Raw genomic sequence first — 10228 nt, 5'->3', positions numbered from 1 at the left:
TACTCAAGCAGATCTGGGAAAATGTAGATCCTCCCTTTTGTCAGACAGGTGATATGGAAATTGATGTCTCTTCAACCAAGATTGGGTACACCAAGACTCTCACTGTAAAATAGCTCACTCTCTTATTGTAATATTCATTTTCTAGTTAAGCAATTAGTGTTGATCACCAGTCTGAGGAACACCTATACTCTTCCATGGCCATGTAAGCCATGTACTGTAAGGCCACCATGACAGGTCTTTGATCCACGAGATGACCAAATGATCTTTTTATTAATAGGCTGACCTTATTAAGCAATTAAGTTACACAATGTTTCTTGAACCTTTTAAAACATCACCCAAGTCTATCCATGTTTTTCTAAGATCATTGAACTCATTTTTTACACCAGAGGAGTCCATTACAATTGTATACCAAAATTTGTTCAGCCATTCCCCATTTGACAGTCATCTCTGCAATTTCCAGTTCTTTGCTGCCACAATCAGAGCTGCTTTAGCTCTGATATATATCACTGATACATCTCTGATGGTGCACTGTCAATGGTGGCTGGAGCTAAAGGCTTTGGTGATGAGCCCCTTTCTGGAGCTTCCAGAGCTATGGCCGCAGCCTCTGTAGAATGAAACCATTCCCAGGCTTCATCTCCTCAAAGACAGTTTTCCAGGAAGGGGATGGGTAGGGGAGGAGGGAGCACTGGGCTGCTAGCATGGCTGTTCCCTAAGGTTCTTGGGCTCAGGCTCCTGGATTATCTCCATCAGGGTTGAAGGGACCTGTCAGAGTGGTGGCAGCCTTATTTACCTGACTGTCCCAGGGGTATCCTGATGCTCCTGCCGTAACAGTGTAATAGTGGGGAGTGGCCCTTTGTGCTCAGGAGGTACCTCTGGAGAGGACACTGGAAACATGACTGATAGTGGCACTAGAATAGGGTGAGGGGGTTCCCTGGCTTCTGTGTCTGCTTGTTGGTAGGAGTCATTCAGCAATGACATCAGGTTATAATGAGGGATGTAGGCCCTTCTTTACAACCATTTCTCCTCTTAATAGCTGTAATAGATAATAGAACTTAGATTGGGATATGCTCCTTGGAATGGAGCCTCTTCACCCAAAGGCACCCAAACCCATTCCATTTAGTTTCTCATCTTGGCTCTGTGCATGGAACTTAGATTCCTGAAGGTGGTGGTCAAGAAAGAGGTTCAAGATGTGGTTGCTCAAGGATGGATTGTTAATAATTCCTCCGTCTAGATCCCTTTTTAAATTTTTAACTTTTTGATATTTACTTGTTAAAAAACTTTTAATAGTGTCTTATTTTTCCAAATACATGCAAAGATAAGTTTTCAGCATTCACCTTTGCAAAACCTGTGTTCGAAATGTTTCTCCCTCTCCCCTAAGACAGCATTCTGATATAGGTTAAACATGTAATTCTTCTAAACATATCTCTATTTGTCATGTGTACACAAGAAAATCAAGTCAAAAGAGAAAAAAAACCCTAAGGGGGGAAAAACAAGCAACAAAAAGTGAAAATACTATGCTTTGATCTCCATAGTTCTCTGGATGCAAGATGGCACTTTCCAATCATAAGTCTATTGGAATCAATATTTTTCTAAGATTTTGATTTCCATGTTTTCCCTCTCCCCAAGATGGCAATCTGATATATTGTACAATCACATTAAAGATATTTCCACATTAGTCATGTTATGAAAGAATAATCAGAACAAAAGAAACGAAATCAGAACAAACCAAAATGACAAGAGTGTATTTTGATCTGCATTCAGACATGATAGTTCTCTGGATGTGGATAGCATTTTCCATCATGAGTCCTTTGGAACTGTTTTAGATCATTGTATTGCTGAGAAGAGCTAAGTTTAGCACAGTTGATCATCACACCATCTTGTTGTTGCTGTTTACAATGTTGTCCTGGCGCTGCTCTCTTCACTCAGCATCAGTTCATGCAAGTCTTTCCAGGCTTTTCTGAAATCCACTAGCTCATCATTTTTTACAGCAAAATACTATTCCATTACATATACTGTAAATTGTTCAGCCATTCCCCAATTGATGGGCATTCCCTCAATTTTCAAATCTTTGCCACCAAAAAGAGCTGCCGTGAATATTTTTGTCCATATATGTCCTTTCCCATTTTTGTGATTTCTGTGGGACATAGACCCAGAAGCAGTATTGCTGGTTTCTTGAAATGAATCATCTTGAGGCAAAGTGGAGTCAGTGGTGCCATTTGGACATCTTTCTAAGCTAGAAATAGCTTGGATATATATGAACGTGATATTAAAATTGTCCCTGGGAAGCTTGGTCTTTTTTTTTTCTGAGGGTTAAGTGATTTGCCTAGGGTCACACAGATGTCTGAGGTCAAATTTGAACTCGGGTCCTCCTGACTTCAGAGCTGATGCTCTATCTACTGTGCCACCTAACTGCCCTGAAGTCTGATATTCTTTCCCCCTGATTAATGGCCACATGAAAAATGGGCTACAAATCTAAAGCTCTCAATGATCACCATGTGTGTTTACTTATGATTTTGACTTAGTGGTAGACAGGCTGTTTGCCCCAGTAGCCTATAAACTTGAGGGAAGGGACTATTTCATTTTGGCCATGGACTCCCCAGCACCTAGAGCATAAGACACTGGCCTGCTAGCCCACAAGCTGTGCCTTGGAGAGGGCAGGACTCAAAGGTCACCTCCATGTTCATCCTGCCTCACAGTGGCGATGTATCCACTCCAGAAGAGAGTGCTTGGGGCACCCTTGGATCCTCTGGTCGTTTGTGCCCTTTGGCAGATCATCTTGGCGCGCCCTCCACTTCTGGTGTCATCGCCTCCCAGCACAGTGATCTGGCCTTAAGTCTCACCTGAGGGTCCCCAGCTCCCTCCCCTAAGGCTGCTGTGTGGGAAGTAGAAGCCCAGCAGAGCACTGGAGGCCACAGGGCACTCTTAGCTCAGCTCCCATATAGGGTCCAGGTCAGAGAGGGGCGCCTAAAGCCCTCGCTGGATTGAAGGCATGGAGCCTTTATGTTGTGCTTCAAATTCTGCAAGGCACATCCTTCTATTGGATCCCAGCCCTTCCCCCATGGTGGTCCCTAAGAGAAACCTGTCATACCCTGACCTTATCAAAACCACCTGTGAGCATCCGCTGCATGGCTCCCCTCCTTCCTCTGAACCACAAAAGCTCTGGTTCTACCTGCCTTCAAGGCGCCACAGATGGCCAGTCTCCCCCTGTTCACCGGAGGCAGAATCACCTGAGCCACAGAACTGGTTTCACCTTTAATAAAAACTAATAGTAAAAACTAGAACACCTGCACTCCCATGGGAGCAGGTAGAAGGGCCGGATGAGCCAATGAAGCCGCAGAGCTACTAATTTAGGAGAGGGTCAAAGCTGGACCCCAGAGTTTGTCGTGGCTGGGGCCAGGTAGGAGCGAGCTGATGATCCATCTGAACGAAGCATGTCTTGGATGGAGCTGCTCTGTCGGCCATATCACACCAAGATTTCCAGGCTCTAGAATGAGCTCCTCTTCCTCTCCTGGCCCGGAGGCCCGGCCCAGACGGTCCTGCATGCCCGTATGTTCTGTCAGTACCTCCACCAGGGCCAGCCCTCCCTCTTCCCTGACCCCTTGGTACTGACCCTGGGGGCTTGGCGCCTCTGACATCACTTCCTCCTCTGGCTAATGCTCTTCAGTTCATCTAGTTCCTTCTCCATGAGATGGGACTCGGCCGTGGTCTCGGCGAGCTGGAAGGAATGTGGGACACACCGTGACGTCGGGGGCCCTCGGCACAGCTGGCCCTCCCATCAGGAGGCAGATGAAGACAGCAGAGGAGCCCCTCCTCTTGGGGCTCCCAATGGGGAATGTCTTATTCTGCCTGAAGATGCGCAGCTGCCCCCTGAGCTCCTGAGGCCCATGTCAGGAACAAAACCTGATGCGGGCCACATGGAAGGGGCTGCTCCACAAAGGAACAATGACTAGGTCGGGGAGATTGTGGCGGGGCCAATGGACAGGCACTAGCCTTTTAGGCTACAAGCCCATTCTTCCCTACCACCCAGATGGCACACCCACAGATGGCAAGGGCCATCTGTCTCCTCCAAGGCAACCCCCCTCTCTTGAGCATCCTGACTCCAGCAGAAAGCCCTGACCCAGCCCCTCACCACTTCCAGCAGGATGCCCCGGGCCCAGCCCCTCACCATGTCCAGCAGGATCTCCACTTTGACTCGCAGGAGATTGTTCTCCTCTTCCAGCTGCTTATTCCTCTTGCGCAGTCGCTGGGTCTCCCTGCGATCCGCGCCTCCACAGGCACCTGACTCTGGGAGAAGAGGAGCAGGATCCATGAGAGCCCCTCTCCCCATGCAGGGACCCCAGGGGGTGGCCCAGCCTTCTCACCTGCTATCCACTGGCCATTCTCAAACTTGAGGCTCTGCCCAGCCAGGTTCAAGGTTGGTGCTCCATAGTCCAGTCCCAGCTCGACCTCCCGAGTGGATCGGTCCAACTGTGGGCAACAAACAGACCAGGGGCAGCTCAGCTCTGAGCCCGAGGCCGGACCCCTCAGGAGGGCTTGTTAAGACCCTGCCTTGCAGACATGGCAGAGTGACCCTGAAGGGCGAGTCCGAGACTGAGCTCTGCAGTTCAGTACTTTGTGAGGCCGGCCTTGGTTTCCTCACTGAAAAGTGGGGCTAATGGTGTCTCCCTGCCTGAGAGCTGTCCTGAGTGGACAGTGCCCCACAGATGGGAGGGGCTCGGTCTCTGGGTGGCCACCTGACCCTGGGATGGGGCTCTGGGTCTCTTCAGGACCAAGTCACTGTTTTGTCCTCACAATATGGAGGACACAATATGGAGGAGAGTGGCCCCCACTCTCAGGGCAGGATACTGGGGTGTGCTCCTTCATCCCCAGAGTTACAAAGTAATAGGCTCCTTCCGACCATGTCAACCATGGACAGAGACTTTCCTTCCTGGGAGTCTTGCTCTGCTCATTAAAGGGTTGGGGCAGGCAGCTTGCCTCCTCTTCCCCTTCCTCCGCCCGGCCTCCATGCCCTGGCTCCCTTCCTGCCCCACTGGCTCATCAATGCTCTGCTCCTGAGGGATTCTGTAAATCCTGCTGGGTGGCCACTCGCCAGCAGAACGGCTCTCTGAGGGCAGCGGTCGTTCTTGTGGTCTTTGGAACTGCGGGCACTGGCACGTCACATGGTTTTTTTAACTGAAATCTGGCCACACTGTCAGAAATTGGCATCAGAGAGATCCCAAATATAGAACTGCAAACACTGGTCACTGCTTACAATATGTTTCTCGGGGAAACTGAAATCCTGCAAATTGAATCCTATTTCAAATGCACTGCTGAACTGGGAGACGTTAGTTTTCTTAAAGCCATACCCAGGGACACCCCCTCCCATTTATTCTTTTTACATTCGTTCTGGGTAGTGCTGCTTTCCTCCATTCAGGTACATCCTCCTTGAGAACAGATCCCAGGCGCATTCAGGGCAGAGACATCACTAAGGCTCTCACCCACTTCCCTTCTGAGCTCTCTTTCCTCCAAGATCATTTCTGGGAGGCCCTCAGCCCACTTCGGGGGGCGGTGATGGGCTGGGGGACTTTGTGAGACTGAAATGGATGAATCCTCTTCTGCTCTGGCCCTGGGGATCCCAGTGGGTGTGTGGGTACAGTCTGAGGGTGAAGACACTGAACTGGATCCCAGGTGACTGGGACGGGGAAGAGCCTCAGAAGCAGGATCTACCAGGATCAGGTGAAGGAGGCGGGCCTCCAGGCCTCAGAAGGCACACCAGCTCCCTTAACTCCCAGAACAGGGAGTGCACTGATAGTCTAAGCAAGAACAAGGAATGGAAACTGCGGGGTAGGTACTTGAGAACAGGTTCTGGAAAAAACAGAATGGGTGGCCTTGGAAGGCAATGAGTTAAGAGTTAAGCTTTCTGTGGATGAAGCTTTGCCATAGTCTAAAATCGTCCCAATAATCTTGAGAAGAAGGGGCTAACATCCTCCCAATAATCCAGAGAAGAAGGGGCTATTATTATCATCCCTAATCTATGAAGAAATGATGATAGCGAGAGCTTTGGGGACCTGACCAGAATCCCACAGCCAGCAGATTTGAACTTGGCTCCTCCTGACCCCAGGCCTGGCGTTCTGCTCTACACACTTTGGCACCGTAGCCACCTCTTGCTCTCCTCTGGCCCTGATGGATATTTCCTGGCAATGTTGTAGAAAATCTCCATTTTGAGAAGAGGTTGGACTGTTTGACCTCAGAGGTCCCTGCCAAAGATGAGATCCTATAATTTGATTGACATGATATTGGTACTTCTCTAAAGATATAGTTTAAGTAAAATAAACAAGTTAATTTGTAGTTGCCTTGTGCTGTTGTCCTAGAGGCAGCTGGAGGCTGGCTGAAGAGGTAGATGGGACACTCGATTGGGGGTCTGGAGTCACTGGCCCTACCACTGATAAAAGTGTGACCTGGGGACAAGTCTCTGCTCTGCTTCCCACCCTTCACTGGCTGACATGACCTTTGTCCTTAGAGCACTTCCTCCTTATTCTGGTCTTTTTCTTCTCCAAACTTAATGGGTGAGACCTGATTTCAGACCTGAAAACTGAAAAATGGGGTAAGCAGGAAGTAGTTCACTGCCCAATTCCTGACCTAGCAGGAACAGACCCTAGATGCTCCTACCCGTGCAAGAACTGGCCTGGCTTGATCATGTACTTTGTGATTTTGTGACTAGAGCCTTTTTTTTTTTTTTTTTTTTTTTTGGAAAAAATTAATTTAAAATATACAATCTTCTTTTTCATGGACTCTTAAGGATTCAAAAGCACATTAGGGATTATTGGACGCATTTCTACCAAGCAGGATTATAATTCTGCGACTGATTTTTTTCATAGGATATATAGGGGTTCATGGGAAACCAGCCTTAAAGGCAGCAAGACCTGCTCAAGTTCTGTTTCTCATATATCTGGGCTCAGTAAGCTGGGCAGTTTACCTGAGATAACCGAGACCACAGGCTGCCCACAGCATGCTGCCTGGCACCTCCACCAATGAAGTCCCAAGTTTTTGTCTCTATCCCTGCAGTGAGACTGCAAGCAAATGCATGTTATCCCCCCTGGGGGTTGGGAGTGGGCTCCAGGAATTGTCCCAGTGAAGCTGCCTACAGCTCCCACCACTTTTTGAAACACATCCTGGTCCTGGAATATGCTGTTCGGGAGATCTGCTATCATGGCAAATCTTGCTCCTATCCCCTAAAGCGAGTTGGATTTTTTATAATTGTCAAAGCCATTTAATCCCAAGTCTGGGGAACAGAGTTCAGTGATAAAGCAGGGTAAAGATACTGATTTTTTTTTTTTAAACATTTTAAATTATCCAGTTATGTAGCAATGAGGCAAATTTTGTGATATGACAAGTAGGTTCTAAAGTTAGTGCCCTTCAAAAAAGACCCCTGCACAAGGGTCTCTTTATGAGAAGGTGGCTTCCTAAGCTGTTCTGGGCCTTCCTGGAAGTACCCTTTTGCCCTATGCCTTTATAGTCACTCCTTCTCCCCGAGCAAGGGCTCACTCACAGAATGTAGATTGGAGAGAGAGGCTGACTTCCGAGGAGGCGTCTTCTTGGGACTGAACTTATTCCCGAAAAGAGGCATCTCTGATAGGCTCCCAGTAAAGCTCCACCTCCTCCTAGAGCTGAGAAAAAACAGTGAGAAGTTAGGTGATGACTATGGGTGGGCAGGGGTCACAAGGACACATGGCCCAGAGCCCCTGGCTGCCACTTCTCTCATCATGAGAGGCTTTTCTCTCTCTTACTGACTCCTGTCCTGGTCTACAAAAGACACAAGGCTAAATGGTCTTCCCTCAATAATTATCTCCATCCCCCAACAGCAGGCTCTCAGGACAGGTACGCCAACCTGGGGATGGGAACAGCTTAGCACATCGCTGCACTTTCTGAGGTACGTTTGCACATGGTATAGGAAAGGGCACTGAGACAAAGAATAGGGTTTAAGTCATTCACTTGTCTGTATTTAAAAGGCTTTCGTGGTTCACCCCACAGGATCGTTTGGGGTTATTCTTTTCCTTTTGCAAGGGAAGTGGGGTTAAGTGACCTGCCAAAGATGGCACACCTAGTAAGTGTTACATGTCTGAGGCCTCCTGACTCCAGAGCTGGTACTTTAACCACTCTGCCACCTGAGTGCTCCTGAGGCAGCCAAGGCCAGTGCAAAGGCCAGAAGGATTGAAAGTCAGAAGGCAGTTCATTTTACAGATGAGGAAACTGAAGTCCCGAAAGTTGCCTTACTTTACAGGGAGTAAAGTAAGTGAGTAACCGGGCTCAACATCCATCGGATCAGATATTTCCCCCATATTCAGCAGGCAAGTGGATGTAAAGCAACCCCTGGAGCAGCCCTGCCCAACATGCCTCAGCTGGGAAGCCGGACTTACTGTCCACGTCCCTTCCTGTCCTGGTTTCTCCAATCCTTCTGTTTTAATTACTATGAATAGTTTGAATACTATGAAGAGTTTTAATGACTCTATTCTCTATGGTGCCCCCGCCAATGCTACCAGGACATTTGAGTAGAAATGGACATGAGGAAGGAATTGTCCCCAACTCTGCCTGGACCCACTGAACCATAACCTTCTAATTGGGCATCAAGCTGCCAATAACCTGAGAAAAGCTTCTCAAGGTTCCGGAGGCATGGGGGGACCCAGAACTCCTACTTATGAGAATGACCTCACTTACCACTGGGTTGTCGCTATGGTCCAAACAACCTCAAAGGCCCCTCTACAGCCTGTGCCATCAGTGACTCAGTGTGTTGTGTGTCACTGATCAGCACATCTAGAACCCTTCCTCCCGGGCCTACAACATGCAAGGAGGGCCCTGTGCTGGGCAGGGACAGAAAGGCAATGGAAGCCCTGACCAGATGGATGGAGGGACCCCCTGGAGAAGGCAGGTGAGGTCATGGGAACCCTTCTGGAGGAGATCATCCCAGCTTTACACCTCGAGGGACCTCAGAAAGCATCAAGTCCAAGTTAGAGATGAGGAAACTGAGGCTCAGCCTCAGGAAGGGGCTAAGGGAGGATTCAGATCCCAAGTGTTGCTCTCGCCACTCACTGGGGCTCTCTGAAGTGGCTCCTGGGGCCAGAAAACCCGTGCTCCTAACCCCAAGGAAGGCTGTGGTGGAGAGAGCCGGGAGAGCCCTCCTCCAGCTGAAGGCACCAATAAGTCTGTTATCAAGCAGCCCTGAGCTAAACCAAATATTCAGCAAGCGCTTGCTCTGCCCCTAACACCGGGAACCAACATCCAGGCAGGCGGGCTTCCAGAAGCGCCCCTTCTACAGAGGGGAGACAGCACAGATGCCTACAACACGATATAGAGCCTAAGGCTAGGCACCGCGCGAAATGCTATACAGTCTGAGATCATTATCCTCACTGTAAACCCATAACAGCTCCGGGTGGCAGGTGATATTATTCCCATGTTACAGACCAGGAAACTGAGGCAGGGGAAAGTGACTTGCCCAACGTTACACAGCTAGGAAGTGTTGGCTGAATTTGAACTGAGATCGACCCAACTCTGGAACCACCGCTCTACCCACTTGATAAACACAAGCCAGCCGGTCATTTAAAATGCAAATATTAAGCACTTGTTACTGTGGGTGTTGGGGATGCTCAGCCAAGAACACTCCTGCTCTTAAATAATTTACGCTTACTGAGGGAGCGCCGTGTACACTCAGGAGTCCAGGTGCAAGTATTAGGTGCCCGCAGTGTGCCTGGCGAGGGGTGGAGTGCTGACAATTAGGAGACCTTGCCCACAGGGAGCTTACATTCCACTGAGAAGACACTTTCCCCGGCTGGTCCATGAAACCCCAACCCTCCTTTGGCACAAATTAGGCACCTGCTGTATTTAGTCCTCAGGGGACCAGGAGACATATAGAAACAAGCACACTCATCATTCCCCATGCAAAGATTAGGCGCCTACGGTGTGTGCCTGGCCCGGACTGTCTGTAGAGAAACCCCAGAAAGGGATGGGCGAGATGGAAAGAGTCACTTACCAGGGGTGTTCTGCTGGTGCCCTTCGGGCCCCAAATCCCGCAGCCCAACGGCCCAGTGGCCGCGCATGCGCTGCACCGCCTCGGGTTCTACCACTTTCTGGGAGCGGGGGGTGGGCAGATTGATGGGGAGGTGAGACTTTGTCGGAGAGACGACGTATACGCTCGAATCGTGTAGGATTCCTCTAAACTGAGAACAAACCAGGGGGTCAGCTCGGATAAGCTCCC

General features: G+C 49.3%; 1 protein-coding gene across 3 annotated transcripts; it reads right to left on the bottom strand.

The window, feature by feature from the left end:
- Positions 1-1715: 1715 nt before the first annotated feature.
- Positions 1716-10095, bottom strand: LOC127538280 (protein chibby homolog 1). Of its 3 annotated transcripts, XM_051961974.1 has the most exons (6): positions 10004-10091; positions 7529-7646; positions 4362-4467; positions 4166-4284; positions 3611-3715; positions 1716-3536 (listed from the first exon to the last, which is right to left on the bottom strand). In XM_051961974.1, exons 2-5 carry the CDS (start codon positions 7604-7606, stop codon positions 3635-3637), a joined length of 384 nt encoding a protein of 127 aa, XP_051817934.1. In that variant the 5' UTR covers positions 7607-7646; positions 10004-10091; the 3' UTR covers positions 1716-3536; positions 3611-3634. The 3 variants fall into 3 exon arrangements, with proteins under 3 accessions (XP_051817934.1, XP_051817935.1, XP_051817933.1); XM_051961975.1 differs by having other exon boundaries at positions 1716-3715; positions 4166-4278; positions 10004-10095; XM_051961973.1 differs by having other exon boundaries at positions 1716-3715.
- Positions 10096-10228: the final 133 nt, after the last annotated feature.

Source organism: Antechinus flavipes, chromosome 5 (assembly GCF_016432865.1).
Source record: "Antechinus flavipes isolate AdamAnt ecotype Samford, QLD, Australia chromosome 5, AdamAnt_v2, whole genome shotgun sequence".
Taxonomy (NCBI): domain Eukaryota; kingdom Metazoa; phylum Chordata; class Mammalia; order Dasyuromorphia; family Dasyuridae; genus Antechinus; species Antechinus flavipes.
Note: the sequence above shows the minus strand (reverse complement) of the source record. Positions and strands in the feature narration are given on the sequence as shown.

Excerpts from the sequence above, each read along its gene's own strand:
- LOC127538280 (XM_051961973.1), bottom strand. The coding sequence starts at position 7,606 with ATGCCTCTTTTCGGGAATAAGTTCAGTCCCAAGAAGACGCCTCCTCGG. Across the intron at positions 4,468-7,528 it reads CTCTCTCCAATCTACATTCT|TTGGACCGATCCACTCGGGA; the intron begins GTGAGTGAGCCC and ends TGTTGCCCACAG. Across the intron at positions 3,716-4,165 it reads TGGAGATCCTGCTGGACATG|CTCGCCGAGACCACGGCCGA; the intron begins GTGAGGGGCTGG and ends CATTCCTTCCAG.